The sequence below is a fragment of the Oncorhynchus masou genome, chromosome 14 (genome assembly GCF_036934945.1).
Source record: "Oncorhynchus masou masou isolate Uvic2021 chromosome 14, UVic_Omas_1.1, whole genome shotgun sequence".
Classification (NCBI taxonomy): domain Eukaryota; kingdom Metazoa; phylum Chordata; class Actinopteri; order Salmoniformes; family Salmonidae; genus Oncorhynchus; species Oncorhynchus masou.
This window is the reverse complement of record NC_088225.1, coordinates 39,456,526-39,484,416: the sequence shown is the minus strand read 5'-3', so window position 1 is coordinate 39,484,416 and position 27,891 is coordinate 39,456,526. Positions and strand designations below refer to the sequence as shown.

Here is a 27,891-nt window from a genome sequence, read left to right as displayed (position 1 = left end):
TGGATTCAGTGGAACATCTAATCCACTGCTCATCAATCACTGTCAACTGACTCAACTCCATTTGCTTGGAAATATTCTACCTATGTTGTAGTCCTGCTCAAAATACACTGTTTAGTTTTCTTTGGAAGTCGGTGTTCTGTGTGAAAAATTATCTCTCTGTCTGTCTGTCTGTCTGTCTCTCTCTCTCTCTGTCTCTCTATGTCACTCTCTGTCTCTCTATGTCTCTGTCTGTCTCTTTCTCTCAATTCAATTCAAGGGGCTTTATTGGCATGGGAAACATGTGTTAACATTGCCAAAGCAAGTAAGGTATATAATATATAAAGTGAAATAAACAATAAATATTAACAGTAGACATCACACATACAGAAGTTTAAAAACAATAAAGACATTACAAATGTCATATTATATATATATACAGTGTTTTTACAATGTGCAAATGGTTAAGGACACAAGATAAAATAAATAAGCATAGATATGGGTTGTATTTACAATGTTGCGTGTTCTTCACTGGTTGCCCTTTTCTCATGGCAACAGGTCACAAATCTTGCTGCTCTGATGGCACACTGTGGAATTTCACCCAGTAGTTATGGGAGTTTTTCAAAATTGGATTTGTTTTCGAATTCTTTGTGGATCTGTGTAATCTCTCTTCCTGTCTCTCTCTCTCTCCCTGTCTCTCCTGTTTCTCTCTTTCTCTCCTGTCAATTCAATTCAAGGGGCTTTATTGGCATGGGAAACGTGTTAACATTGCCAAAGCAAGTGAGGTAGATAATATATAAAGTGAAATAAACAATAAAAATGAACAGTCAACATTCAGAAGTTTCAAAACACTAAGGACATTACAAATGTCATATTGTATGTATGTATGTATGTATGTATGTATGTATGTATGTATGTATGTATGTATATATATATATATATATACAGTGATGTAACAATGTACAAATGGTTAAAGTCTCCCGTCTCTCTTTCCTCCAGACCGTTCCTAGACATGGTGTACAGTGCTCTAGATTGTAGTGAAGACGATTACCATGCTCTGTTTGTGCTCTGTCTTCTCTACGCCGTGTCACACAGCAAAGGTAAGAGGAGCATCTACACCATCTGTTCTGTTCAACAATAGATGACTTAGCTCCTGTAGGTTAGCTCCTGTAGGTTAGCTCCTGTAGGTTAGCTCCTGTAGGTTAGCTCCGGTAGGTTAGCTCCGGTGGGTTAGCTCCTGTGGGTTAGCTCCTGTGGGTTAGCTCCTGTGGGTTAGCTCCTGTGGGTTAGCTCCTGTGGGTTAGCTCCGGTGGGTTAGCTCCGGTGGGTTAGCTCCTGTGGGTTAGCTCCTGTAGGTTAGCTCCGGTAGGTTTAGCACGTGTCGGTTAGCTCCGGTAGGGTAGCTCCGGTGGGTTAGCTCCTGTAGGTTAGCTCCGGTAGGTTTAGCACGTGTCGGTTAGCTCCGGTAGGGTAGCTCCGGTAGGTTAGCTCCTGTGGGTTAGCTCCTGTGGGTTAGCTCCTGTAGGTTAGCTCCTGTAGGTTAGCTCCTGTAGGTTAGCTCCGGTGGGTTAGCTCCGGTGGGTTAGCTCCGGTGGGTTAGCTCCGGTGGGTTAGCTCCTGTAGGTTTGTTTCCGGTGGGTTAGCTCCGGTAGGTTAGCTCCGGTAGGTTAGCTCCTGTGGGTTAGCTCCTGTAGGTTAGCTCCGGTGGGTTAGCTCCGGTGGGTTAGCTCCTGTAGGTTAGCTCCGGTGTGTTAGCTCCTGTAGGTTAGCTCCGGTAGGTTAGCTCCTGTAGGTTAGCTCCGGTGTGTTAGCTCCTGTAGGTTAGCTCCGGTAGGTTAGCTCCTGTAGGTTAGCTCCGGTAGGTTAGCTCCGGTGGGTTAGCTCCTGTAGTTTAGCTCCTGTGGGTTAGCTCCTGTGGGTTAGCTCCTGTGGGTTAGCTCCGGTAGGTTAGCTCCGGTGGGTTAGCTCCGGTGGGTTAGCTCCTGTGGGTTAGCTCCTGTGGGTTAGCTCCTGTGGGTTAGCTCCTGTGGGTTAGCTCCTGTGGGTTAGCTCCGGTGGGTTAGCTCCGGTGGGTTAGCTCCGGTGGGTTAGCTCCGGTGGGTTAGCTCCGGTGGGTTAGCTCCGGTAGGTTAGCTCCGGTAGGTTAGCTCCTGTAGGTTTGTTTCCGGTGGGTTAGCTCCGGTGGGTTAGCTCCGGTAGGTTAGCTCCTGTAGGTTAGCTCCGGTGGGTTAGCTCCTGTAGGTTAGCTCCGGTGGGTTAGCGCCGGTGGGTTAGCTCCTGTAGGTTAGCTCCTGTAGGTTAGCTCCGGTGGGTTAGCTCCGGTGGGTTAGCTCCGGTGGGTTAGCTCCGGTGGGTTAGCTCCTGTGGGTTAGCTCCGGTGGGTTAGCTCCGGTGGGTTAGCTCCGGTGGGTTAGCTCCGGTAGGTTTAGCACGTGTAGGTTAGCTCCGGTAGGTTTAGCACGTGTAGGTTAGCTCCGGTAGGTTAGCTCCGGTGGGTTAGCTCCGGTGGGTTATCGCGCTAACTCTAGTGGATCATAATGTTCTGTAGAGATGTTCCGTTAACAGACTAGTGGATCATGATGTTCTGTAGAGATGTTCCGTTAACCGACTAGTGGATCATGATGTTCCATTAACAGACTTGTGGATCATGATGTTCTGTAGAGATGTTCCGTTAACCGACTAGTGGATCATGATGTTCCGTTAACAGACTAGTGGATCATGATGTTCTGTAGAGATGTTCCGTTAACAGACTAGTGGATCATGATGTTCTGTAGAGATGTTCCGTTAACAGACTAGTGGATCATGATGTTCTGTAGAGATGTTCCGTGAGCAGACTAGTGGATCATGATGTTCCGTTAACAGACTAGTGGATCATGATGTTCTGTAGAGATGTTCCGTTAACAGACTAGTGGATCATGATGTTCTGTAGAGATGTTCCGTTAACAGACTAGTGGATCATGATGTTCCGTTAACAGACTAGTGGATCATGATGTTCCGTTAACAGACTAGTGGATCATGATGTTCCGTTAACAGACTAGTGAATCATGATGTTCTGTAGAGAGGTTCCGTTAACAGACTAGTGGATCATGATGTTCCGTAGAGATGTTCCGTTAACAGACCAGTGGATCATGATGTTCTGTAGAGATGTTCCGTTACCAGACTAGTGGATCATGATGTTCTGTTAACAGACTAGTGGATCATGATGTTCCGTTAACAGACTAGTGAATCATGATGTTCTGTAGAGAGGTTCCGTTAACAGACTAGTGGATCATGATGTTCCGTAGAGATGTTCCGTTAACAGACCAGTGGATCATGATGTTCTGTAGAGATGTTCCGTTACCAGACTAGTGGATCATGATGTTCCGTTAACAGACTAGTGGATCATGATGTTCCGTAGAGATGTTCCGTTAACAGACTAGTGGATCATGATGTTCCGTTAACAGACTAGTGGATCATGATGTTCCGTTAACAGACTAGTGAATCATGATGTTCTGTAGAGATGTTCCGTTACCAGACTAGTGGATCATGATGTTCCGTTAACAGACTTGTGGATCATGATGTTCTGTAGAGATGTTCCGTTAACAGACCAGTAGATCATGATGTTCGGTAGAGATGTTCCGTTAACAGACTAGTGGATCATGATGTTCCGTTAACAGACCAGTAGATCATGATGTTCCGTAGAGATGTTCCGTTAACAGACCAGTGGATCATGATGTTCCGTTAACAGACCAGTGGATCATGATGTTCCGTAGAGATGTTCCGTTAACAGACCAGTGGATCATGATGTTCCGTAGAGATGTTCCGTTAACAGACCAGTGGATCATGATGTTCTGTAGAGATGTTCCGTTAACCGATAGCAGCTGTAACTCGTTCTAAATGCGTGTGTTTGTTCAGGTATCAACCGTGAGTTGTTGGAGAGGCTGCAGCTACCAGTCCCAGACCAGGAGAGGAGCTGCTACAGCCAGGTGTTGGTGGAGAGACTCATACGAGTGATGAACGTGGCCGCACAACCAGGTAACACACACACACACACACACACACACATCACACACACACACATTATCACACACACATTATCACACACACTGTTACGAATCCCTTTTGGCCCGACAGTCTAGGGGGGATGGTAATGAGACTCGTAACATAACTCATGCAAATTATTATTGTGACAAAGGAAAAGTGTGAACGAAATAAGCACGACAACTGAAATCTACCGTCAAACTCTAGGTTTATTTATAAACACACGGTAATGGGGGGAGCAGGAAAAGGGGCTGAGCTGGACCCAAGGAAAGAAACAATAAGTATTCAAAAACACCCCTAAGCTAGACTAGCCTACTTTAACAACAGCTAACTAACTAACCAAAAATACAGTGGGTGGTCCGCCCAGTTCTAACTAGTGTATTTAACAAAGTTCACCTACGGGTAGTGTATGCCCATGGGCGACTTGTCTTGATTTCCCCCTTTTCCACCAGCAATCAAACACAAACACCATAACCAAAAACAATACTCACAGGTGATGACAAAGTGCTATGAGGTGCTTAAACAAAAGAGAGGTTAAGACACAAAGCGAGAGTGAAACACTGAGACCTACAGACATGGCATTTACAGAGAGATTGAGCTGAGCTGAGCTGAGCTGAGCTCTAGAACAAACAAATGATGGGGTTTTTAAACCATGGGGAAGGAACTGTGATAGGTCAGGAAATATGAGGAGGTGTGTCTTCTGATTGATGATTGATTGTTGACTGATTGGGGAGTGATGATTTTCACCTGAGAGGGGAGAAGGAGAGAAAAGAAACACACACACAGGATACACACACACACAGGATAACTGTATCCGTAACACACACACACACACACACACACATTATCACACACACACACACACACACACACATTATCACACACACACACATTATCACACACACACACACATTATCTCACACACACACATTATCATACACACCACACACACGCACACATGATCACACACACACACACACGATCACACACACACACATGATCACACACACACACACACACGATCACACACACACACATTATCTCACACACACACATTATCACACACACACATGACCGCATGCACCCACAAACCACCTAACGTGTGTGTGTGTGTGATCGTGTGTGTGTGTGTGTGTGTGTGTGTGTGTGTGTGTGTGTGTGTGTGTGTAGATGGTAAGGTACGTCTGGCTACTCTGGAGCTGAGCTGTCTGCTGTTGAAACGGTCCGTCCTCTCCTCTTCCTCCTCCTCTTCCTCCTCTCCTGCTCACTGCATCATCAAGGACGTACACCTGGCCTGTCTCGAGGTGAGTGTGTCAGTCCCTCCCCCTTTGGTCCTGACACCCAGCCCTCTTCTCTCTCTCTGGTCCCCAGCCCTCCTCTCTCTCTCTGGTCCCCAGCCCTCCTCTCTCTCTCTGGTCCCCAGCCCTCCTCTCTCTCTCTCTCTGGTCCCCAGCCCTCCTCTCTCTCTCTCTGGTCCCCAGCCCTCCTCTCTCTCTCTGGTCCCCAGCCCTCCTCTCTCTCTCTGGTCCCCAGCCCTCCTCTCTCTCTCTCTGGTCCCCAGCCCTCCTCTCTCTCTCTCTGGTCCCCAGCCCTCCTCTCTCTCTCTGGTCCCCAGCCCTCCCCTCTCTCTCTCTGGTCCCCAGCCCTCCTCTCTCTCTCTCTGGTCCCCAGCCCTCCTCTCTCTCTCTCTGGTCCCCAGCCCTCCTCTCTCTCTCTGGTCCCCAGCCCTCCCCTCTCTCTCTCTGGTCCCCAGCCCTCCCCTCTCTCTCTCTGGTCCCCAGCCCTCCTCTCTCTCTCTGGTCCCCAGCCCTCCTCTCTCTCTCTGGTCCCCAGCCCTCCTCTCTCTCTCTGGTCCCCAGCCCTCCCCTCTCTCTCTCTGGTCCCCAGCCCTCCCCTCTCTCTCTCTGGTCCCCAGCCCTCCTCTCTCTCTCTCTCTCTGGTCCCCAGCCCTCCTCTCTCTCTGGTCCCCAGCCTTCCTCTCTCTCTCTCTGGTCCCCGGCCCTCCTCTCTCTCTCTCTGGTCCCCAGCCCTCCTCTCTCTCTCAGGTCCCCAGCCCTCCTCTCTCTCTCTCTCTGGTCCCCAGCCCTCCTCTCTCTCTCTCTCTCTCTCTCTCTGGTCCCCAGCCCTCCTCTCTCTCTCTCTCTCTGGTCCCCAGCCCTCCTCTCTCTCTCTCTCTGGTCCCCAGCCCTCCTCTCTCTCTCTCTGGTCCCCAGCCCTCCTCTCTCTCTCTCTGGTCCCCAGCCCTCCTCTCTCTCTCTGGTCCCCAGCCCTCCTCTCTCTCTCTGGTCCCCAGCCCTCCTCTCTCTCTCTCTGGTCCCCAGCCCTCCTCTCTCTCTCTGGTCCCCAGCCCTCCTCTCTCTCTCTCTGGTCCCCAGCCCTCCTCTCTCTCTCTGGTCCCCAGCCCTCCTCTCTCCCTCTCTGGTCCCCAGCCCTCCTCTCTCTCTCTGGTCCCCAGCCCTCCTCTCTCTCTCTCTGGTCCCCAGCCCTCCTCTCTCCCTCTCTGGTCCCCAGCCCTCCTCTCTCTCTCTCTGGTCCCCCAGCCCTCCTCTCTCTCTCTCTGGTCCCCAGCCCTCCTCTCTATCTCTATGGTCCCCAGCCCTCCTCTCTCTCTCTCTGGTCCCCAGCCCTCCTCTCTCTCTCTCTGGTCCCCAGCCCTCCTCTCTCTCTCTCTGGTCCCCAGCCTTCCTCTCTCTCTCTGGTTCCCAGCCCTCCTCTCTCTCTCTGGTCCCCAGCCCTCCTCTCTCTCTCTCTGGTCCCCAGCCCTCCTCTCTCTCTCTGGTCCCCAGCCCTCCTCTCTCTCTCTGGTCCCCAGCCCTCCTCTCTCTCTCTGGTCCCCAGCCCTCCTCTCTCTCTCTGGTCCCCAGCCCTCTTCTCTCTCTCTCTGGTCCCCAGCCCTCCTCTCTCTCTCTCTGGTCCCCGGCCCTCCTCTCTCTCTCTCTGGTCCCCGGCCCTCCTCTCTATCTCTCTGGTCCCCGGCCCTCCTCTCTCTCTCTGGTCCCCGGCCCTCCTCTCTCTCTCTGGTTCCCGGCCCTCCTCTCTCTCTCTCTCTGGTCCCCAGCCCTCCTCTCTCTCTCTGGTCCCCGGCCCTCCTCTCTCTCTCTCTGGTCCCCAGCCCTCCTCTCTCTCTCTCTGGTCCCCAGCCCTCCTCTCTCTCTCTCTGGTCCCCAGCCCTCCTCTCTCTCTCTGGTCCCCAGCCCTCCTCTCTCTGGTCCCCAGCCCTCCTCTCTCTCTCTCTGGTCCCCAGCCCTCTTCTCTCTCTCTGGTCCCCAGCCCTCTTCTCTCTCTCTGGTCCCCAGCCCTCCTCTCTCTCTCTCTCTGGTCCCCAGCCCTCTTCTCTCTCTCTGGTCCCCAGCCCTCCTCTCTCTCTCTGGTCCCCAGCCCTCCTCTCTCTCTCTCTGGTCCCCAGCCCTCCTCTCTCTCTCTGGTCCCCAGCCCTCCTCTCTCTCTCTCTGGTCCCTAGCCCTCCTCTCTCTCTCTGGTCCCCAGCCCTCCTCTCTCTCTCTCTCTCTCTGGTCCCCAGCCCCCTCTCTCTCTCTGGTCCCCAGCCCTCCTCTCTCTCTCTGGTCCCCAGCCCTCCTCTCTCTCTCTGGTCCCCAGCCCTCCCCTCTCTCTCTCTGGTCCCCAGCCCTCCTCTCTCTCTCTCTCTCTCTCTCTGGTCCCCAGCCCCCTCTCTCTCTCTGGTCCCCAGCCCTCCTCTCTCTCTCTGGTCCCCAGCCCTCCTCTCTCTCTCTGGTCCCCAGCCCTCCTCTCTCTCTCTGGTCCCCAGCCCTCCTCTCTCTCTCTGGTCCCCAGCCCTCCTCTCTCTCTCTCTGGTCCCCAGCCCTCCTCTCTCTCTCTGGTCCCCAGCCCTCCTCTCTCTCTCTCTCTGGTTCCCAGCCCTCCTCTCTCTCTCTGGTCCCCAGCCCTCCTCTCTCTCTCTCTGGTCCCCAGCCCTCCTCTCTCTCTCTGGTCCCCAGCCCTCCTCTCTCTCTCTGGTCCCCAGCCCTCCTCTCTCTCTCTCTGGTCCCCAGCCCTCCTCTCTCTCTCTGGTCCCCAGCCCTCCTCTCTCTCTCTCTGGTCCCCAGCCCTCCTCTCTCTCTCTGGTCCCCAGCCCTCCTCTCTCCCTCTCTGGTCCCCAGCCCTCCTCTCTCTCTCTGGTCCCCAGCCCTCCTCTCTCTCTCTCTGGTCCCCAGCCCTCCTCTCTCCCTCTCTGGTCCCCAGCCCTCCTCTCTCTCTCTCTGGTCCCCCAGCCCTCCTCTCTCTCTCTCTGGTCCCCCAGCCCTCCTCTCTCTCTCTCTGGTCCCCAGCCCTCCTCTCTATCTCTATGGTCCCCAGCCCTCCTCTCTCTCTCTCTGGTCCCCAGCCCTCCTCTCTCTCTCTGGTCCCCAGCCCTCCTCTCTCTCTCTGGTCCCCAGCCCTCCTCTCTCTCTCTCTCTGGTCCCCAGCCCTCCTCTCTCTCTCTCTGGTCCCCAGCCCTCCTCTCTCTCTCTCTGGTCCCCAGCCCTCCTCTCTCTCTCTCTGGTCCCCAGCCCTCCTCTCTCTCTCTCTGGTCCCCAGCCCTCCTCTCTCTCTCTGGTCCCCAGCCCTCCTCTCTCTCTCTCTGGTCCCCAGCCCTCCTCTCTCTCTCTCTGGTCCCCAGCCCTCCTCTCTCTCTCTCTGGTCCCCAGCCCTCCTCTCTCTCTCTGGTCCCCAGCCCTCCTCTCTCTCTCTGGTCCCCAGCCCTCCCCTCTCTCTCTCTGGTCCCCAGCCCTCCTCTCTCTCTCTCTGGTCCCCAGCCCTCTTCTCTCTCTCTCTGGTCCCCAGCCCTCTTCTCTCTCTCTGGTCCCCAGCCCTCCTCTCTCTCTCTCTGGTCCCCAGCCCTCCTCTCTCTCTCTCTGGTCCCCAGCCCTCCTCTCTCTCTCTCTGGTTCCCAGCCCTCCTCTCTCTCTCTGGTTCCCAGCCCTCCTCTCTCTCTCTGGTCCCCAGCCCTCCTCTCTCTCTCTGGTCCCCAGCCCTCCTCTCTCTCTCTCTCTCTGGTCCCCAGCCCTCCTCTCTCTCTCTCTCTGGTCCCTAGCCCTCCTCTCTCTCTCTGGTCCCCAGCCCTCCTCTCTCTCTCTCTCTCTCTGGTCCCCAGCCCCCTCTCTCTCTCTGGTCCCCAGCCCTCCTCTCTCTCTCTGGTCCCCAGCCCTCCTCTCTCTCTCTGGTCCCCAGCCCTCCCCTCTCTCTCTCTGGTCCCCAGCCCTCCTCTCTCTCTCTCTCTCTCTCTCTGGTCCCCAGCCCCCTCTCTCTCTCTGGTCCCCAGCCCTCCTCTCTCTCTCTGGTCCCCAGCCCTCCTCTCTCTCTCTGGTCCCCAGCCCTCCTCTCTCTCTCTGGTCCCCAGCCCTCCTCTCTCTCTCTGGTCCCCAGCCCTCCTCTCTCTCTCTCTCTGGTCCCCAGCCCTCCTCTCTCTCTCTGGTCCCCAGCCCTCCTCTCTCTCTCTCTCTGGTCCCCAGCCCTCCGCTCTCTCTCTCTGGTCCCCAGCCCTCCTCTCTCTCTCTCTGGTCCCCAGCCCTCCTCTCTCTCTCTGGTCCCCAGCCCTCCTCTCTCTCTCTGGTCCCCAGCCCTCCTCTCTCTCTCTGGTCCCCAGCCCTCCTCTCTCTCTCTCTGGTCCCCAGCCCTCCTCTCTCTCTCTCTGGTCCCCAGCCCTCCCTCTCTCTCTCTCTCTGGTCCCCAGCCCTCCTCTCTCTCTCTGGTCCCCAGCCCTCCTCTCTCCCTCTCTGGTCCCCAGCCCTCCTCTCTCTCTCTGGTCCCCAGCCCTCCTCTCTCTCTCTCTGGTCCCCAGCCCTCCTCTCTCCCTCTCTGGTCCCCAGCCCTCCTCTCTCTCTCTCTGGTCCCCCAGCCCTCCTCTCTCTCTCTGGTCCCCAGCCCTCCTCTCTATCTCTATGGTCCCCAGCCCTCCTCTCTCTCTCTCTGGTCCCCAGCCCTCCCCTCTCTCTCTGGTCCCCAGCCCTCCTCTCTCTCTCTCTCTCTCTCTCTGGTCCCCAGCCCCCTCTCTCTCTCTGGTCCCCAGCCCTCCTCTCTCTCTCTCTGGTCCCCAGCCCTCCTCTCTCTCTCTGGTCCCCAGCCCTCCTCTCTCTCTCTCTCTGGTTCCCAGCCCTCCTCTCTCTCTCTGGTCCCCAGCCCTCCTCTCTCTCTCTCTGGTCCCCAGCCCTCCTCTCTCTCTCTGGTCCCCAGCCCTCCTCTCTCTCTCTGGTCCCCAGCCCTCCTCTCTCTCTCTCTGGTCCCCAGCCCTCCTCTCTCTCTCTGGTCCCCAGCCCTCCTCTCTCTCTCTCTCTGGTCCCCAGCCCTCCTCTCTCTCTCTGGTCCCCAGCCCTCCTCTCTCCCTCTCTGGTCCCCAGCCCTCCTCTCTCTCTCTGGTCCCCAGCCCTCCTCTCTCTCTCTCTGGTCCCCAGCCCTCCTCTCTCCCTCTCTGGTCCCCAGCCCTCCTCTCTCTCTCTCTGGTCCCCCAGCCCTCCTCTCTCTCTCTCTGGTCCCCAGCCCTCCTCTCTATCTCTATGGTCCCCAGCCCTCCTCTCTCTCTCTCTGGTCCCCAGCCCTCCTCTCTCTCTCTCTGGTCCCCAGCCCTCCTCTCTCTCTCTCTGGTCCCCAGCCCTCCTCTCTCTCTCTGGTCCCCAGCCCTCCTCTCTCTCTCTCTGGTCCCCAGCCCTCCTCTCTCTCTCTCTCTGGTCCCCAGCCCTCCTCTCTCTCTCTCTGGTCCCCAGCCCTCCTCTCTCCCTCTCTGGTCCCCAGCCCTCCTCTCTCTCTCTGGTCCCCAGCCCTCCTCTCTCCCTCTCTGGTCCCCAGCCCTCCTCTCTCTCTCTCTGGTCCCCCAGCCCTCCTCTCTCTCTCTGGTCCCCAGCCCTCCTCTCTATCTCTATGGTCCCCAGCCCTCCTCTCTCTCTCTCTGGTCCCCAGCCCTCCCCTCTCTCTCTCTGGTCCCCAGCCCTCCTCTCTCTCTCTCTCTCTCTCTCTGGTCCCCAGCCCCCTCTCTCTCTCTGGTCCCCAGCCCTCCTCTCTCTCTCTCTGGTCCCCAGCCCTCCTCTCTCTCTCTGGTCCCCAGCCCTCCTCTCTCTCTCTCTGGTTCCCAGCCCTCCTCTCTCTCTCTGGTCCCCAGCCCTCCTCTCTCTCTCTGGTCCCCAGCCCTCCTCTCTCTCTCTGGTCCCCAGCCCTCCTCTCTCTCTCTCTGGTCCCCAGCCCTCCTCTCTCTCTCTCTGGTCCCCAGCCCTCCTCTCTCTCTCTGGTCCCCAGCCCTCCTCTCTCTCTCTCTCTGGTCCCCAGCCCTCCTCTCTCTCTCTGGTCCCCAGCCCTCCTCTCTCCCTCTCTGGTCCCCAGCCCTCCTCTCTCTCTCTGGTCCCCAGCCCTCCTCTCTCTCTCTCTGGTCCCCAGCCCTCCTCTCTCCCTCTCTGGTCCCCAGCCCTCCTCTCTCTCTCTCTGGTCCCCCAGCCCTCCTCTCTCTCTCTCTGGTCCCCAGCCCTCCTCTCTATCTCTATGGTCCCCAGCCCTCCTCTCTCTCTCTCTGGTCCCCAGCCCTCCTCTCTCTCTCTCTGGTCCCCAGCCCTCCTCTCTCTCTCTCTGGTCCCCAGCCCTCCTCTCTCTCTCTGGTCCCCAGCCCTCCTCTCTCTCTCTCTCTCTGGTCCCCAGCCCTCCTCTCTCTCTCTCTCTGGTCCCCAGCCCTCCTCTCTCTCTCTGGTCCCCAGCCCTCCTCTCTCTCTCTCTCTGGTCCCCAGCCCTCCTGTCTCTCTCTCTGGTCCCCAGCCCTCCTCTCTCTCTCTCTGGTCCCCAGCCCTCCTCTCTCTCTCTGGTCCCCAGCCCTCCTCTCTCTCTCTCTGGTCCCCAGCCCTCCTCTCTCTCTCTCTGGTCCCCAGCCCTCCTCTCTCTCTCTCTGGTCCCCAGCCCTCCTCTCTCTCTCTCTGGTCCCCAGCCCTCCTCTCTCTCTCTCTGGTCCCCAGCCCTCCTCTCTCTCTCTCTGGTCCCCAGCCCTCCTCTCTCTCTCTGGTCCCCAGCCCTCCTCTCTCTCTCTGGTCCCCAGCCCTCCCCTCTCTCTCTCTGGTCCCCAGCCCTCCTCTCTCTCTCTCTGGTCCCCAGCCCTCCTCTCTCTCTCTGGTCCCCAGCCCTCTTCTCTCTCTCTGGTCCCCAGCCCTCCTCTCTCTCTCTCTGGTCCCCAGCCCTCCTCTCTCTCTCTGGTCCCCAGCCCTCTTCTCTCTCTCTGGTCCCCAGCCCTCTCTCTCTCTCTGGTCCCCAGCCCTCCTCTCTCTCTCTGGTCCCCAGCCCTCCTCTCTCTCTCTGGTCCCCAGCCCTCCCCTCTCTCTCTCTGGTCCCCAGCCCTCCTCTCTCTCTCTCTCTCTCTCTGGTCCCCAGCCCCCTCTCTCTCTCTGGTCCCCAGCCCTCCTCTCTCTCTCTGGTCCCCAGCCCTCCTCTCTCTCTCTGGTCCCCAGCCCTCCCCTCTCTCTCTCTGGTCCCCAGCCCTCCCCTCTCTCTCTCTGGTCCCTAGCCCTCCTCTCTCTCTCTCTGGTCCCCAGCCCTCCTCTCTCTCTCTCTGGTCCCCAGCCCTCCTCTCTCTCTGGTCCCCAGCCCTCCCCTCTCTCTCTCTGGTCCCCAGCCCTCCCCCTCTCTCTCTCTGGTCCCCAGCCCTCCTCTCTCTCTCTGGTCCCCAGCCCTCCTCTCTCTCTCTCTCTGGTCCCCAGCCCTCCTCTCTCTCTCTCTGGTCCCCAGCCCTCCTCTCTCTCTCTCTGGTCCCCAGCCCTCCTCTCTCTCTCTGTATAACATTGTTTTCTTTGTATCACTCACCCTTCCCTCCTCCTCCTCCTCCTCCTCCTCCTCTTCTTCTTGTTAAATGAGTAATTGCATTCCAGTGTTTCCCTTTCTTGCATCACAATGGAATCTCTGGTTGTGTTCTCAAAATAAGATGTTTGTTTTAATCGGAATGAGAAACCTTTTAAAACCAGGAATGATTGTTCATAGCAGCTCTGAATAACAACACCCAATGGCTTGCTCATCTATCACCTGAGATATAGAGTGTTCCAGAGCATCACTCATGCTTCCTGCTTCCACTCTGATGATATCTAATGTCTCTGGCTCATTATTGTGAGAAACCAATGGAAAAACATCAGCGGGGCGGATCTCTGTTACTTTATTCTGGCAGTTACCTGGTGGTTGGTGGCCCAACGCCTTATTAAGACACTATGTTGGTGTTTCCTTTATTCTGACAGTTACCTGGTGGTTGGTGACCCAACGCCTTATTAAGACACTGTGTTGGTGTTTCCTTTATTCTGACAGTTACCTGGTGGTTGGTGACCCAACGCCTTAAGACACTGTGTTGGTGTTTCCTTTATTCTGGCAGTTACCTGGTGGTTGGTGACCCAACGCCTTAAGACACTGTGTTGGTGTTTCCTTTATTCTGGCAGTTACCTGGTGGTTGGTGACCCAACGCCTTATTAAGACACTATGTTGGTGTTTCCTTTATTCTGGCAGTTACATGGTGACCCAACGTCTTAAGACACTATGTTGGTGTTTCCTTTATTCTGGCAGTTACATGGTGGCCCAACGCCTTAAGACACTGTATTGGTGTTTCCTTTATTCTGGCAGTTACATGGTGACCCAATGCCTTAAGACACTGTGTTGGTGTTTCCTTTATTCTGGCAGTTACATGGTGACCCAATGCCTTATTGAGACACTATGTTGGTGTTTCCTTTATTCTGGCAGTTACATGGTGGTTGGTGGCCCAACGCCTTGACGCTATGTTGGTGTTTCCTTTATTCTGGCAGTTACATGGTGACCCAACGCCGTATTGCCACCATGTTGGTGTTTCCTTTACTCTGGCAGTTACCTGTATGTTAGCTCTTTGGTCTGTGTTGTTGAGGAGTGTGTTCAGTAGGTGTGATGTGTATTCTGTGTGTTTCAGGGAGCCAGAGAAGAGAGTCTGCATCTCCTACGGCGTTTCTATAAGGCAAGTGTTTTCCCTCTCTCATATTGAAGCATAAAAATTGCTATCTGAACAAATTCAGGAGATGGGGGATACGAGTCCTGACTTCCGCCCCCAAAAACTGTTGTTTTCCCGACCTTGTGAGGACATTGTGTTCCTGATAATGTAGAAAACACATGAACATGGTACTGCGCTTACACAAAACACGTGTTCCTCACACACACTTTTTTTAGGGGGGTAGATCAGATTTAATATTGCAGATAGATGGGATGGCAGGTAGCCTAGTGGTTAGAGCCAAGTAGCCTAGTGGTTAGAGCCAAGGTAGCCTAGTGGTTAGAGACAGGTAGCCTAGTGGTTAGAGACAGGTAGCCTAGTGGTTAGAGCAGGTAGCCTAGTGGTTAGAGGCAGGTAGTCTAGTGGTTAGAGCAGGTAGCCTAGTGGTTAGAGCAGGTAGTCTAGTGGTTAGAGCAGGTAGCCTAGTGGTTAGAGACAGGTAGCCTAGTGGTTAGAGACAGGTAGCCTAGTGGTTAGAGCAGGTAGCCTAGTGGTTAGAGGCAGGTAGTCTAGTGGTTAGAGCAGGTAGCCTAGTGGTTAGAGCAGGTAGTCTAGTGGTTAGAGCAGGTAGCCTAGGGGTTAGAGCAGGTAGTCTAGTGGTCAGCGCAGGTAGCCTAGTGGTTAGAGACAGGTAGCCTAGTGGTTAGAGACAGGTAGCCTAGTGGTTAGGACAGGTAGCCTAGTGGTTAGAGCAGGTAGCCTAGTGGTTAGAGGCAGGTAGTCTAGTGGTTAGAGCAGGTAGCCTAGTGGTTAGAGCAGGTAGTCTAGTGGTTAGAGCAGGTAGTCTAGTGGTCAGCGCAGGTAGCCTAGTGGTTAGAGCCAGGTAGCCTAGTGGTTAGAGCAGGTAGTCTAGTGGTTAGAGCCAGGTAGTCTAGTGGTTAGAGCCAGGTAGCCTAGTGGTTAGAGCAGGTAGTCTAGTGGTTAGAGCCAGGTAGTCTAGTGGTTAGAGCCAGGTAGCCTAGTGGTTAGAGACAGGTAGCCTAGTGGTTAGAGCAGGTAGTCTAGTGGTTAGAGCCAGGTAGTCTAGTGGTTAGAGCAGGTAGTCTAGTGGTTAGAGCAGGTAGCCTAGGGGTTAGAGCAGGTAGTCTAGTGGTCAGCGCAGGTAGCCTAGTGGTTAGAGACAGGTAGCCTAGTGGTTAGAGACAGGTAGCCTAGTGGTTAGGACAGGTAGCCTAGTGGTTAGAGCAGGTAACCTAGTGGTTAGAGGCAGGTAGTCTAGTGGTTAGAGCAGGTAGCCTAGTGGTTAGAGCAGGTAGTCTAGTGGTTAGAGCAGGTAGTCTAGTGGTCAGCGCAGGTAGCCTAGTGGTTAGAGACAGGTAGCCTAGTGGTTAGAGACAGGTAGCCTAGTGGTTAGAGCAGGTAGTCTAGTGGTTAGAGCCAGGTAGTCTAGTGGTTAGAGCCAGGTAGCCTAGTGGTTAGAGACAGGTAGCCTAGTGGTTAGAGCAGGTAGTCTAGTGGTTAGAGCCAGGTAGTCTAGTGGTTAGAGCCAGGTAGTCTAGTGGTTAGAGCCAGGTAGTCTAGTGGTTAGAGCCAGGTAGCCTAGTGGTTAGAGCCAGGTAGCCTAGTGGTTAGAGCCAGGTAGCCTAGTGGTTAGAGCCAGGTAGCCTAGTGGTTAGAGCAGGTAGTCTAGGGGTTAGAGCAGGTAGTCTAGTGGTTAGAGCAGGTAGTCTAGTGGTTAGAGCCAGGTAGCCTAGTGGTTAGAGCAGGTAGCCTAGTGGTTAGAGGCAGGTAGCCTAGTGGTAAGAGACAGGTAGCCTAGTGGTAAGAGACAGGTAGCCTAGTGGTTAGAGCCAGGTAGTCTAGTGGTTAGAGCAGGTAGCCTAGTGGTTAGAGCAGGTAGCTTAGGGGTTAGAGCAGGTAGTCTAGTGGTCAGCGCAGGTAGCCTAGTGGTTAGAGACAGGTAGCCTAGTGGTTAGAGCAGGTAGCCTAGTGGTTAGAGCAGGTAGTCTAGTGGTTAGAGCCAGGTAGTCTAGTGGTTAGAGCAGGTAGCCTAGTGGTTAGTGCAGGTAGCCTAGTGGTTAGAGGAGGTAGCCTAGTGGTTAGAGGAGGTAGCCTAGTGGTTAGAGCAGGTAGCCTAGTGGTTAGAGCAGGTAGTCTAGTGGTTAGAGACAGGTAGCCTAGTGGTTAGAGCAGGTAGCCTAGTGGTTAGAGGGGAGGCAGGTAGCCTAGTGGTTAGAGGGGTGGCAGGTAGCCTAGTGGTTAGAGCAGGTAGTCTAGTGGTCAGCGCAGGTAGCCTAGTGGTTAGAGACAGGTAGCCTAGTGGTTAGAGACAGGTAGCCTAGTGGTTAGGACAGGTAGCCTAGTGGTTAGAGCAGGTAGCCTAGTGGTTAGAGGCAGGTAGTCTAGTGGTTAGAGCAGGTAGCCTAGTGGTTAGAGCAGGTAGTCTAGTGGTTAGAGCAGGTAGTCTAGTGGTCAGCGCAGGTAGCCTAGTGGTTAGAGACAGGTAGCCTAGTGGTTAGAGCAGGTAGTCTAGTGGTTAGAGCCAGGTAGTCTAGTGGTTAGAGCCAGGTAGCCTAGTGGTTAGAGACAGGTAGCCTAGTGGTTAGAGCAGGTAGTCTAGTGGTTAGAGCCAGGTAGTCTAGTGGTTAGAGCCAGGTAGTCTAGTGGTTAGAGCCAGGTAGTCTAGTGGTTAGAGCCAGGTAGCCTAGTGGTTAGAGCCAGGTAGCCTAGTGGTTAGAGCCAGGTAGCCTAGTGGTTAGAGCAGGTAGTCTAGTGGTTAGAGCAGGTAGTCTAGTGGTTAGAGCCAGGTAGCCTAGTGGTTAGAGGCAGGTAGCCTAGTGGTTAGAGACAGGTAGCCTAGTGGTTAGAGACAGGTAGCCTAGTGGTTAGGACAGGTAGCCTAGTGGTTAGAGCAGGTAGCCTAGTGGTTAGAGGCAGGTAGTCTAGTGGTTAGAGCAGGTAGCCTAGTGGTTAGAGCAGGTAGTCTAGTGGTTAGAGCAGGTAGTCTAGTGGTCAGCGCAGGTAGCCTAGTGGTTAGAGACAGGTAGCCTAGTGGTTAGAGCAGGTAGTCTAGTGGTTAGAGCCAGGTAGTCTAGTGGTTAGAGCCAGGTAGCCTAGTGGTTAGAGACAGGTAGCCTAGTGGTTAGAGCAGGTAGTCTAGTGGTTAGAGCCAGGTAGTCTAGTGGTTAGAGCCAGGTAGTCTAGTGGTTAGAGCCAGGTAGTCTAGTGGTTAGAGCCAGGTAGCCTAGTGGTTAGAGCCAGGTAGCCTAGTGGTTAGAGCCAGGTAGCCTAGTGGTTAGAGCAGGTAGTCTAGTGGTTAGAGCAGGTAGTCTAGTGGTTAGAGCCAGGTAGCCTAGTGGTTAGAGGCAGGTAGCCTAGTGGTAAGAGACAGGTAGCCTAGTGGTAAGAGACAGGTAGCCTAGTGGTTAGAGCCAGGTAGTCTAGTGGTTAGAGCAGGTAGCCTAGTGGTTAGAGCAGGTAGCTTAGGGGTTAGAGCAGGTAGTCTAGTGGTCAGCGCAGGTAGCCTAGTGGTTAGAGACAGGTAGCCTAGTGGTTAGAGCAGGTAGCCTAGTGGTTAGAGCAGGTAGTCTAGTGGTTAGAGCCAGGTAGTCTAGTGGTTAGAGCAGGTAGCCTAGTGGTTAGTGCAGGTAGCCTAGTGGTTAGAGGAGGTAGCCTAGTGGTTAGAGGAGGTAGCCTAGTGGTTAGAGCAGGTAGTCTAGTGGTTAGAGCCAGGTAGTCTAGTGGTTAGAGCAGGTAGCCTAGTGGTTAGTGCAGGTATCCTAGTGGTGAGAGGGGCGGCAGGTAGCCTAGTGGTTAGAGGGGCGGCAGGTAGCCTAGTGGTTAGAGGGGCGGCAGGTAGCCTATTGGTTAGAGCAGGTGTCCTAGTGGTTAGAGCAGGTAGCCTAGTGGTTAGAGGGGCGGCAGGTAGCCTAGTGGTTAGAGCAGGTAGCCTAGTGGTTAGAGCCAGGTAGTCTAGTGGTTAGAGCCAGGTAGTCTAGTGGTTAGAGCAGGTAGCCTAGTGGTTAGAGCAGGTATCCTAGTGGTGAGAGGGGCGGCAGGTAGCCTAGTGGTTAGAGGGGCGGCAGGTAGCCTAGTGGTTAGAGGGGCGGCAGGTAGCCTATTGGTTAGAGCAGGTAGCCTAGTGGTTAGAGCAGGTAGCCTAGTTGTTAGAGGGGCGGCAGGTATCCTTGTGGTGAGAGGGGTGGCAGGTAGCCTAGTGGTGAGAGGGGCGGCAGGTAGCCTAGTGGTTAGAGGGGCGGCAGGTAGCCTAGTGGTTAGAGGGGCGGCAGGTAGCCTATTGGTTAGAGCAGGTAGCCTAGTGGTTAGAGCAGGTATCCTAGTGGTGAGAGGGGCGGCAGGTATCCTAGTGGTGAGAGGGGCGGCAGGTAGCCTAGTGGTGAGAGGGGCGGCAGGTAGCCTAGTGGTTAGAGCTTTGGACTAGTAACCCTAAAGGTTGCTGGATTGAATCCCCGAGCTCACAAGGGAAGATAATCTGTCGTTCTGCTCCTGAACAGGCAGTTACCCCACTGTTCCCCGGTAGGCCGTCGTTCTGCTCCTGAACAAGGCAGTTACCCCACTGTTCCTAGACCAGTTAACCCACTGTTCCTAGACCAGTTAATCCACTGTTCCTAGACCAGTTAATCCACTGTTCCTAGACCAGTTAATCCACTGTTCCTAGACCAGTTAACCCACTGTTCCTAGACCAGTTAATCCACTGTACCTAGACCAGTTAATCCACTGTTCCTAGACCAGTTAACCCACTGTTCCTAGACCAGTTACCCCACTGTTCCTAGACCAGTTACCCCACTGTTCCTAGACCAGTTAACCCACTGTTCCTAGACCAGTTAATCCACTGTTCCTAGACCAGTTAATCCACTGTTCCTAGACCAGTTAACCCACTGTTCCTAGACCAGTTAACCCACTGTTCCTAGACCAGTTACCCCACTGTTCCTAGACCAGTTAACCCACTGTTCCTAGACCAGTTAATCCACTGTTCCTAGACCAGTTACCCCACTGTTCCCTGGTAGGCCGTCGTCCTGCCCCTGAACAAGGCAGTTACCCCACTGTTCCCCGGTAGGCCGTCGTTCTGCTCCTGAACAAGGCAGTTAACCCACTGCTCCCCGGTAGGCTGTCTTTGTAAATAAGATTTTGTTCTTAACTGACTTGCCTAGTTAAATAAATAAATAAAGGTTAAATAAATGTAAAATAGATTGTGGCTTCATTGTAATTGTCTGTGTAAAGAAAATGTATAGAAGTTACTATACGAGAGACAAAATTCATAACTTCTGCAGCGCAACAGCAAAGTAATGTCGGAATTGTAAAACTAACCAATCTAGTCGCCATGTTTAAAGAGGAGTCTAGTCGCCATGTTTAAAGAGGAGTCTAGTCACCATGTTTAAAGAGGAGTCTAGTCGCCATGTTTAAAGAGGAGTCTAGTCGCCATGTTTAAAGAGGAGTCTAGTCGCCATGTTTAAAGAGGAGTCTAGTCGCCATGTTTAAAGAGGAGTCTAGTCACCATGTTTAAAGAGGAGTCTAGTCACCATGTTTCATATTATTTAAAGAGGAGTCTAGTCACCATGTTTAAAGAGGAGTCTAGTCACCATGTTTAAAGAGGAGTCTAGTCGCCATGTTTAAAGAGGAGTCTAGTCGCCATGTTTAAAGAGGAGTCTAGTCGCCATGTTTAAAGAGGAGTCTAGTCGCCATGTTTAAAGAGGAGTCTAGTCGCCATGTTTAAAGAGGAGTCTAGTCGCCATGTTTAAAGAGGAGTCTAGTCGCCATGTTTAAAGAGGAGTCTAGTCGCCATGTTTAAAGAGGAGTCTAGTCACCATGTTTAAAGAGGAGTCTAGTCACCATGTTTCATATTATTTAAAGAGGAGTCTAGTCACCATGTTTAAAGATGAGTCTAGTCACCATGTTTCATATTATTTAAAGAGGAGTCTAGTCACCATGTTTCATATTATTTAAAGAGGAGTCTAGTCACCATGTTTAAAGAGGAGTCTAGTCACCATGTTTAAAGAGGAGTCTCGTCACCATGTTTCATATTATTTAAAGAGGAGTCTAGTCACCATGTTTAAAGAGGAGTCTAGTCACCATGGTTCAGATGATTTAAAGAGGAGTCTAGTCGCCATGTTTAAAGAGGAGTCTAGTCACCATGTTTAAAGAGGAGTCTAGTCGCCATGTTTAAAGAGGAGTCTAGTCACCATGTTTAAAGAGGAGTCTAGTCACCATGTTTAAAGAGGAGTCTAGTCACCATGTTTAAAGAGGAGTCTAGTCACCATGTTTCATATTATTTAAAGAGGAGTCTAGTCACCATGTTTCATATTATTTAAAGAGGAGTCTAGTCGCCATGTTTAAAGAGGAGTCTAGTCACCATGTTTAAAGAGGAGTCTAGTCGCCATGTTTAAAGAGGAGTCTAGTCACCATGTTTAAAGAGGAGTCTAGTCACCATGTTTAAAGAGGAGTCTAGTCGCCATGTTTAAAGAGGAGTCTAGTCACCATGTTTAAAGAGGAGTCTAGTCACCATGTTTAAAGAGGAGTCTAGTCACCATGTTTAAAGAGGAGTCTAGTCACCATGTTTCAGATTATTTAAAGAGGAGTCTAGTCACCATGTTTAAAGAGGAGTCTAGTCACCATGTTTCAGATTATTTAAAGAGGAGTCTAGTCACCATGGTTCAGATGATTTAAAGAGGAGTCTAGTCGCCATGGTTCATATTATTTAAAGAGGAGTCTAGTCGCCATGTTTTGAAGATGCACTAGTGACATGATTCACTCTCCCTTTTAAGTTTCAACTAAATCTAACTCATTTTTTCTCTCTGTCTCTCTATGTCTCTCTCTCTGTCTCTGTCTCTCTGTCTCTCTCTCTCTGTCTCTCTCTCTGTCTCTCTCTCTCTCTCTCTGTCTCTGTCTCTGTCTCTCTCTCTCTCTCTCTCTCTCTCTCTCTCTCTCAGGGGGAGGAGATCTTCCTGGACATGTTTGAAGATGAGTACAGGAGCATGACGGTTAGTCCACCTGTCTCAACCACACACACGTGATATATATGTTGTCTTTGTGTTGTTATGACGCATTTGTGTGAACACACGTGTGCCTGTGCTGCCTGTATGTGCGTGTATCCGTACATACGTGTGTTTTCTTGTATGGCAAATAAGCCAGATGTTGTTGTGGGGGTGTGCTGATTCTGGAAGTGGGTTGTTCATTCAACTGGAAACATGAAGCTTCTTCAATAACAGCCCCTTGGTAATGAAGGTATATCCTTGGACTGCCTTGTGTTTAAGTGGTCGTTGGTGGTATTGATATTTGACCGTCTCGGTAACAGCCCCTTGGTACTGAAGGACTGCCTTATGTTTAAGTGGTAGTTGGTGGTATTGATAGTTGACCGTCTCGGCCACGTAACAGCCCCTTGGTACTGAAGGACTGCCTTGTGTTTAAGTGGTAGTTGGTGGTATTGATATTTGACCGTCTCGGTAACAGCCCCTTGGTAATGAAGGACTGCCTTGTATTTAAGTGGTCGTTGGTGGTATTGATATTTGACCGTCTCGGTAACAGCCCCTTGGTAATGAAGGACTGCCTTGTATTTAAGTGGTCGTTGGTGGTATTGATATTTGACCGTCTCGGTAACAGCCCCTTGGTACTGAAGGTATATCCTTGTATTTAAGTGGTAGTTGGTGGTATTTCTGGGTAATTCTCTAAGAACCGTGAGTGTTTCTGGGTAGTTCTCTAAGAGCTGTGAGTGTTTCTGGGTAATTCTCTAAGAGCTGTGAGTGTTTCTGGGTAATTCTCTAAGAGCTGTGAGTGTTTCTGGGTAGTTCTCTAAGAGCTGTGAGTGTTTCTGGGTAAGTCTCTAAGAGCTGTGAGTGTTTCTGGGTAATTCTCTAAGAGCTGTGAGTGTTTCTGGGTAATTCTCTAAGAGCTGTGAGTGTTTCTGGGTAATTCTCTAAGAACTGTGAGTGTTTCTGGGTAGTTCTCTAAGAGCTGTGAGTGTTTCTGGGTAATTCTCTAAGAGCTGTGAGTGTTTCTGGGTAATTCTCTAAGAGCTGTGAGTGTTTCTGGGTAATTCTCTAAGAACTGTGAGTGTTTCTGGGTAATTCTCTAAGAGCTGTGAGTGTTTCTGGGTAAGTCTCTTAAAGAATGATTTATTATTATCTAAATGACTCAAGCTCGGTCAGAATGGTTGTTGATCCGTTGCTAGACAACCATTTCCAGGTCCCGCCGTACATTTACAAGTAGATTTAAGTCAGAACTTTAACTCAGCCAATCAGGAACATTTGCTGTCGTCTTGGTAATCAGCCCCAGTGTCAGTTTGGCCTTGGTGTTTTGGGTTGTTGTCCAGCTGAAAGGTGAATTAATTTCCCAGTGTCTGTTGAATAACAGACTAATCCATGCAAGTTATTATGTGATTTGTTAAAACGTCTTTGGACAACAGCCAGTGAAATTGCAAAGCGCCAAATTCAAAATTCAAAAACACTCATAATAAACATTCAAGTGTTTATTTATTTAACTAGGCAAGTCAGTTAAGAAGAAATTCTTATTTTCAATGGCGGCCTAGGAACAGTGTTCAGGGGCAGAACGACAGATTTTTAACCTTGTCAGCTCGGGGATTTGAACTTGATTTGAACTTCTTGTTAATCCAACCGCTGTGTCAGATTTCAAAAAGGCATTACGGCGAAACCATGGGATTATCTGAGAACAGCGCCCAGCAGAGAAATCATTACAAACAGTAACCAGCCAAGTAGAAGAGTTACACAAGTCAGAAATAGCGATGAGAATTTATCACTTACCTTTGATGATCTTCATATGGTTGCACTCACAAAACTCCATGTTACACAATAAATGTTTGTTTTGTTCGATAAAGTCCCTCTTCATATCCAAAAACCTCCGTTTTTTTCAGTAATCCATTGGCACAAAGCGCGATCACAGCAGGCTGACGAAAAATCAAATAAAAAGTACCATAAAAGTTCGTAGAAACATGTCAAACGATGTTTATAATCAATCCTCAGATTGTTTTCGTCATAAATAATCGATCATATTTCAACCGGACAAAAGCTTCGTCAATAGAAAAGGAGAAACAAGAAAGACACGCTCCCAGTCACACGCTGGACTCATGTCTGGAAATCTCCACTGTCCTCTCATTGAAAGCTCTGTATCTCCCTCGGTTTTCAGAGTAGAAGCCTGAAACAATGCCTAACGACTGGCCACATGTAGAAGAAGCCACAGAGCCCGTGAACTAGGTCCTAAGTCTTTGTATGGTGGATAGGCTTTCAATTGAAAAACAGGCATTTCAAAATAATAGCACTTCCTGGATGGATTTTCCTCATGTTTTTGCCTGCCATTTCAGTTCTGTTATTCTCACAGACATTATTTTAACAGTTTTGGAAACTCTAGAGTGTTTTCTATCCAAATCTACCAACTATATGCATATCCTAGCTTCTAGGCCTGAGTAGCAGGCAGGTTACTTTGGGCACCTCAGTCATCCAAACTTCCGAATACTGCCCCCTATCCCAATAAAGTTAAGCAAAGGTTTACTCAGAGTAACACCCTGAACGCGGAGTACCTGATAATGTATTTAATGTCTCTCCAGAGTAAGCCCCTGATAATGTATTTAATGTCTCTCCAGAGTAAGCCCCTGATAATGTATTTGATGGATCTCCAGAGTAAGCCCCTGATAATGTATTTAATGTGTATCTCCAGAGTAAGCCCCTGATAATGTATTTGATGGATCTCCAGAGTAAGCCCCTGATAATGCATTTAAAGTCTCTCCAGAGTAAGCCCCTGATAATGTATTTGATGGATCTCCAGAGTAAGCCCCTGATAATGTATTTAATGTGTATCTCCAGAGTAAGCCCCTGATAATGTATTTAATGTGTCTCTCCAGAGTAAGCCCCTGATAATGCATTTAAAGTCTCTCCAGAGTAAGCCCCTGATAATGTATTTGATGGATCTCCAGAGTAAGCCCCTGATAATGTATTTAATGTGTATCTCCAGAGTAAGCCCCTGATAATGTATTTAATGTGTCTCTCCAGAGTAAGCCCCTGATAATGCATTTAAAGTCTCTCCAGAGTAAGCCCCTGATAATGTATTTGATGGATCTCCAGAGTAAGCCCCTGATAATGTATTTGATGGGTCTCCAGAGTAAGCCCCTGATAATGTATTTAATGTCTCTCCAGAGTAAGCCCCTGATAATGTATTTGATGGATCTCCAGAGTAAGCCCCTGATAATGTATTTAATGTGTATCTCCAGAGTAAGCCCCTGATAATGTATTTAATGTGTCTCTCCAGAGTAAGCCCCTGATAATGTATTTAATGTGTCTCTCCAGAGTAAGCCCCTGATAATGTATTTAATGTGTCTCTCCAGAGTAAGCCCCAGTAAGCCCCTGATAATGTATTTAATGTCTCTCCAGAGTAAGCCCCTGATAATGTATTTAATGTCTCTCCAGGGTAAGCCCCTGATAATGTATTTAATGTCTCTCCAGAGTAAGCCCCTGATAATGTATTTAATGTCTCCAGAGTAAGCCCCTGATAATGTATTTAATGTCTCTCCAGAGTAAGCCCCTGATAATGTATTTAATGTCTCTCCAGAGTAAGCCCCTGATAATGTATTTAATGTCTCTCCAGAGTAAGCCCCTGATAATGTATTTAATGTCTCTCCAGAGTAAGCCCCTGATAATGTATTTAATGTCTCTCCAGAGTAAGCCCCTGATAATGTATTTAATGTCTCTCCAGAGTAAGCCCCTGATAATGTATTTAATGTCTCTCCAGAGTAAGCCCCTGATAATGTATTTAATGTCTCTCCAGAGTAAGCCCCTGATAATGTATTTAATGTCTCTCCAGAGTAAGCCCCTGATAATGTATTTAATGTCTCTCCAGAGTAAGCCCCTGATAATGTATTTAATGTCTCTCCAGAGTAAGCCCCTGAACGTGGAGTACCTGATGATGGACGCGTCCGTTCTACTTCCCCCTACTGGTACTCCTCTGACTGGAATAGACTTCGTTAAGAGACTGCCCTGTGGAGGAGTAGAGAAGACCAGACGGGTAACACACACACACACACACTGAGAAACACACACACACTGAGACACACGCACATACACCTACTGACCTGGGGAGGGATGTTCTGTACCACCTACTGACCTGGGGAGGGATGTTCTGTACCACCTACTGACCTGGGGAGGGATGTTCTGTACCACCTACTGACCTGGGGAGGGATGTTCTGTACCACCTACTGACCTGGGGAGGGATGTTCTGTACCTACTGACCTGGGGAGGGATGTTCTGTACCTACTGACCTGGGGAGGGATGTTCTGTACCTACTGACCTGGGGAGGGATGTTCTGTACCACCTACTGACCTGGGGAGGGATGTCTGTACCTACTGACCTGGGGAGGGATGTTCTGTACCTACTGACCTGGGGAGGGATGTTCTGTACCTACTGACCTGGGGAGGGATGTTCTGTACCTACTGACCTGGGGAGGGATGTTCTGTACCACCTACTGACCTGGGGAGGGATGTTCTGTACCACCTACTGACCTGGGGAGGGATGTTCTGTACCACCTACTGACCTGGGGAGGGATGTTCTGTACCTACTGACCTGGGGAGGGATGTTCTGTACCTACTGACCTGGGGAGGGATGTTCTGTACCACCTACTGACCTGGGGAGGGATGTTCTGTACCACCTACTGACCTGGGGAGGGATGTTCTGTACCTACTGACCTGGGGAGGGATGTTCTGTACCTACTGACCTGGGGAGGGATGTTCTGTACCACCTACTGACCTGGGGAGGGATGTTCTGTACCTACTGACCTGGGGAGGGATGTTCTGTACCACCTACTGACCTGGGGAGGGATGTTCTGTACCACCTACTGACCTGGGGAGGGATGTTCTGTACCACCTACTGACCTGGGGAGGGATGTTCTGTACCTACTGACCTGGGGAGGGATGTTCTGTACCACCTACTGACCCTGGGGAGGGATGTTCTGTACCACCTACTGACCTGGGGAGGGATGTTCTGTACCTACTGACCTGGGGAGGGATGTTCTGTACCACCTACTGACCTGGGGAGGGATGTTCTGTACCTACTGACCTGAGGAGGGATGTTCTGTACCACCTACTGACCTGGGGAGGGATGTTCTGTACCTACTGACCTGAGGAGGGATGTTCTGTACCTACTGACCTGGGGAGGGATGTTCTGTACCACCTACTGACCTGGGGAGGGATGTTCTGTACCTACTGACCTGGGGAGGGATGTTCTGTACCTACTGACCTGGGGAGGGATGTTCTGTACCACCTACTGACCTGGGGAGGGATGTTCTGTACCACCTACTGACCTGGGGAGGGATGTTCTGTACCTACTGACCTGGGGAGGGATGTTCTGTACCTACTGACCTGGGGAGGGATGTTCTGTACCACCTACTGACCTGGGGAGGGATGTTCTGTACCTACTGACCTGGGGAGGGATGTTCTGTACCTACTGACCTGGGGAGGGAAGTTCTGTACCACCTACTGACCTGGGGAGGGATGTTCTGTACCTACTGACCTGGGGAGGGATGTTCTGTACCTACTGACCTGGGGAGGGATGTTCTGTACCACCTACTGACCTGGGGAGGGATGTTCTGTACCTACTGACCTGGGGAGGGATGTTCTGTACCACCTACTGACCTGGGGAGGGATGTTCTGTACCTGCTGACCTGGGGAGGGATGTTCTGTACCTACTGACCTGGGGAGGGATGTTCTGTACCACCTACTGACCTGGGGAGGGATGTTCTGTACCACCTACTGACCTGAGGAGGGATGTTCTGTACCACCTACTGACCTGGGGAGGGATGTTCTGTACCTACTGACCTGGGGAGGGATGTTCTGTACCTACTGACCTGGGGAGGGATGTTCTGTACCTACTGACCTGGGGAGGGATGTTCTGTACCTACTGACCTGGGGAGGGATGTTCTGTACCTACTGACCTGGGGAGGGATGTTCTGTACCTACTGACCTGGGGAGGGATGTTCTGTACCTACTGACCTGGGGAGGGATGTTCTGTACCACCTACTGACCTGGGGAGGGATGTTCTGTACCACCTACTGACCTGGGGAGGGATGTTCTGTACCACCTACTGACCTGGGGAGGGATGTTCTGTACCTACTGACCTGGGGAGGGATGTTCTGTACCTACTGACCTGGGGAGGGATGTTCTGTACCACCTACTGACCTGGGGAGGGATGTTCTGTACCACCTACTGACCTGGGGAGGGATGTTCTGTACCTACTGACCTGGGGAGGGATGTTCTGTACCACCTACTGACCTGGGGAGGGATGTTCTGTACCTACTGACCTGGGGAGGGATGTTCTGTACCACCTACTGACCTGGGGAGGGATGTTCTGTACCACCTACTGACCTGGGGAGGGATGTTCTGTACCTACTGACCTGGGGAGGGATGTTCTGTACCTACTGACCTGGGGAGGGATGTTCTGTACCACCTACTGACCTGGGGAGGGATGTTCTGTACCTACTGACCTGGGGAGGGATGTTCTGTACCTACTGACCTGGGGAGGGATGTTCTGTACCTACTGACCTGGGGAGGGATGTTCTGTACCACCTACTGACCTGGGGAGGGATGTTCTGTACCACCTACTGACCTGGGGAGGGATGTTCTGTACCTACTGACCTGGGGAGGGATGTTCTGTACCTACTGACCTGGGGAGGGATGTTCTGTACCACCTACTGACCTGGGGAGGGATGTTCTGTACCTACTGACCTGGGGAGGGATGTTCTGTACCTACTGACCTGGGAGGGATGTTCTGTACCACCTACTGACCTGGGGAGGGATGTTCTGTACCACCTACTGACCTGGGGAGGGATGTTCTATACCTACTGACCTGGGGAGGGATGTTCTGTACCTACTGACCTGGGGAGGGATGTTCTGTACCTACTGACCTGGGGAGGGATGTTCTGTACCTACTGACCTGGGGAGGGATGTTCTGTACCTACTGACCTGGGGAGGGATGTTCTGTACCACCTACTGA

At 51.8% G+C, this 27,891-nt stretch overlaps 1 protein-coding gene across 2 annotated transcripts in view; it reads left to right on the top strand.

Annotated features, from left to right (window-relative positions):
* LOC135554825 (protein CLEC16A-like) overlaps nucleotides 1–27,891 on the top strand; it is a 126,449-nt gene that overhangs the window by 62,934 nt on the left and 35,624 nt on the right. For both annotated transcript variants that reach the window (XM_064987275.1, XM_064987274.1), the window contains exons 12-17: nucleotides 976–1,076; nucleotides 3,871–3,990; nucleotides 5,167–5,300; nucleotides 13,874–13,918; nucleotides 20,836–20,886; nucleotides 24,785–24,913. In XM_064987275.1, the coding sequence (XP_064843347.1) occupies nucleotides 976–1,076; nucleotides 3,871–3,990; nucleotides 5,167–5,300; nucleotides 13,874–13,918; nucleotides 20,836–20,886; nucleotides 24,785–24,913 (580 nt within the window). The remainder of the gene's footprint in view (nucleotides 1–975; nucleotides 1,077–3,870; nucleotides 3,991–5,166; nucleotides 5,301–13,873; nucleotides 13,919–20,835; nucleotides 20,887–24,784; nucleotides 24,914–27,891) is intronic.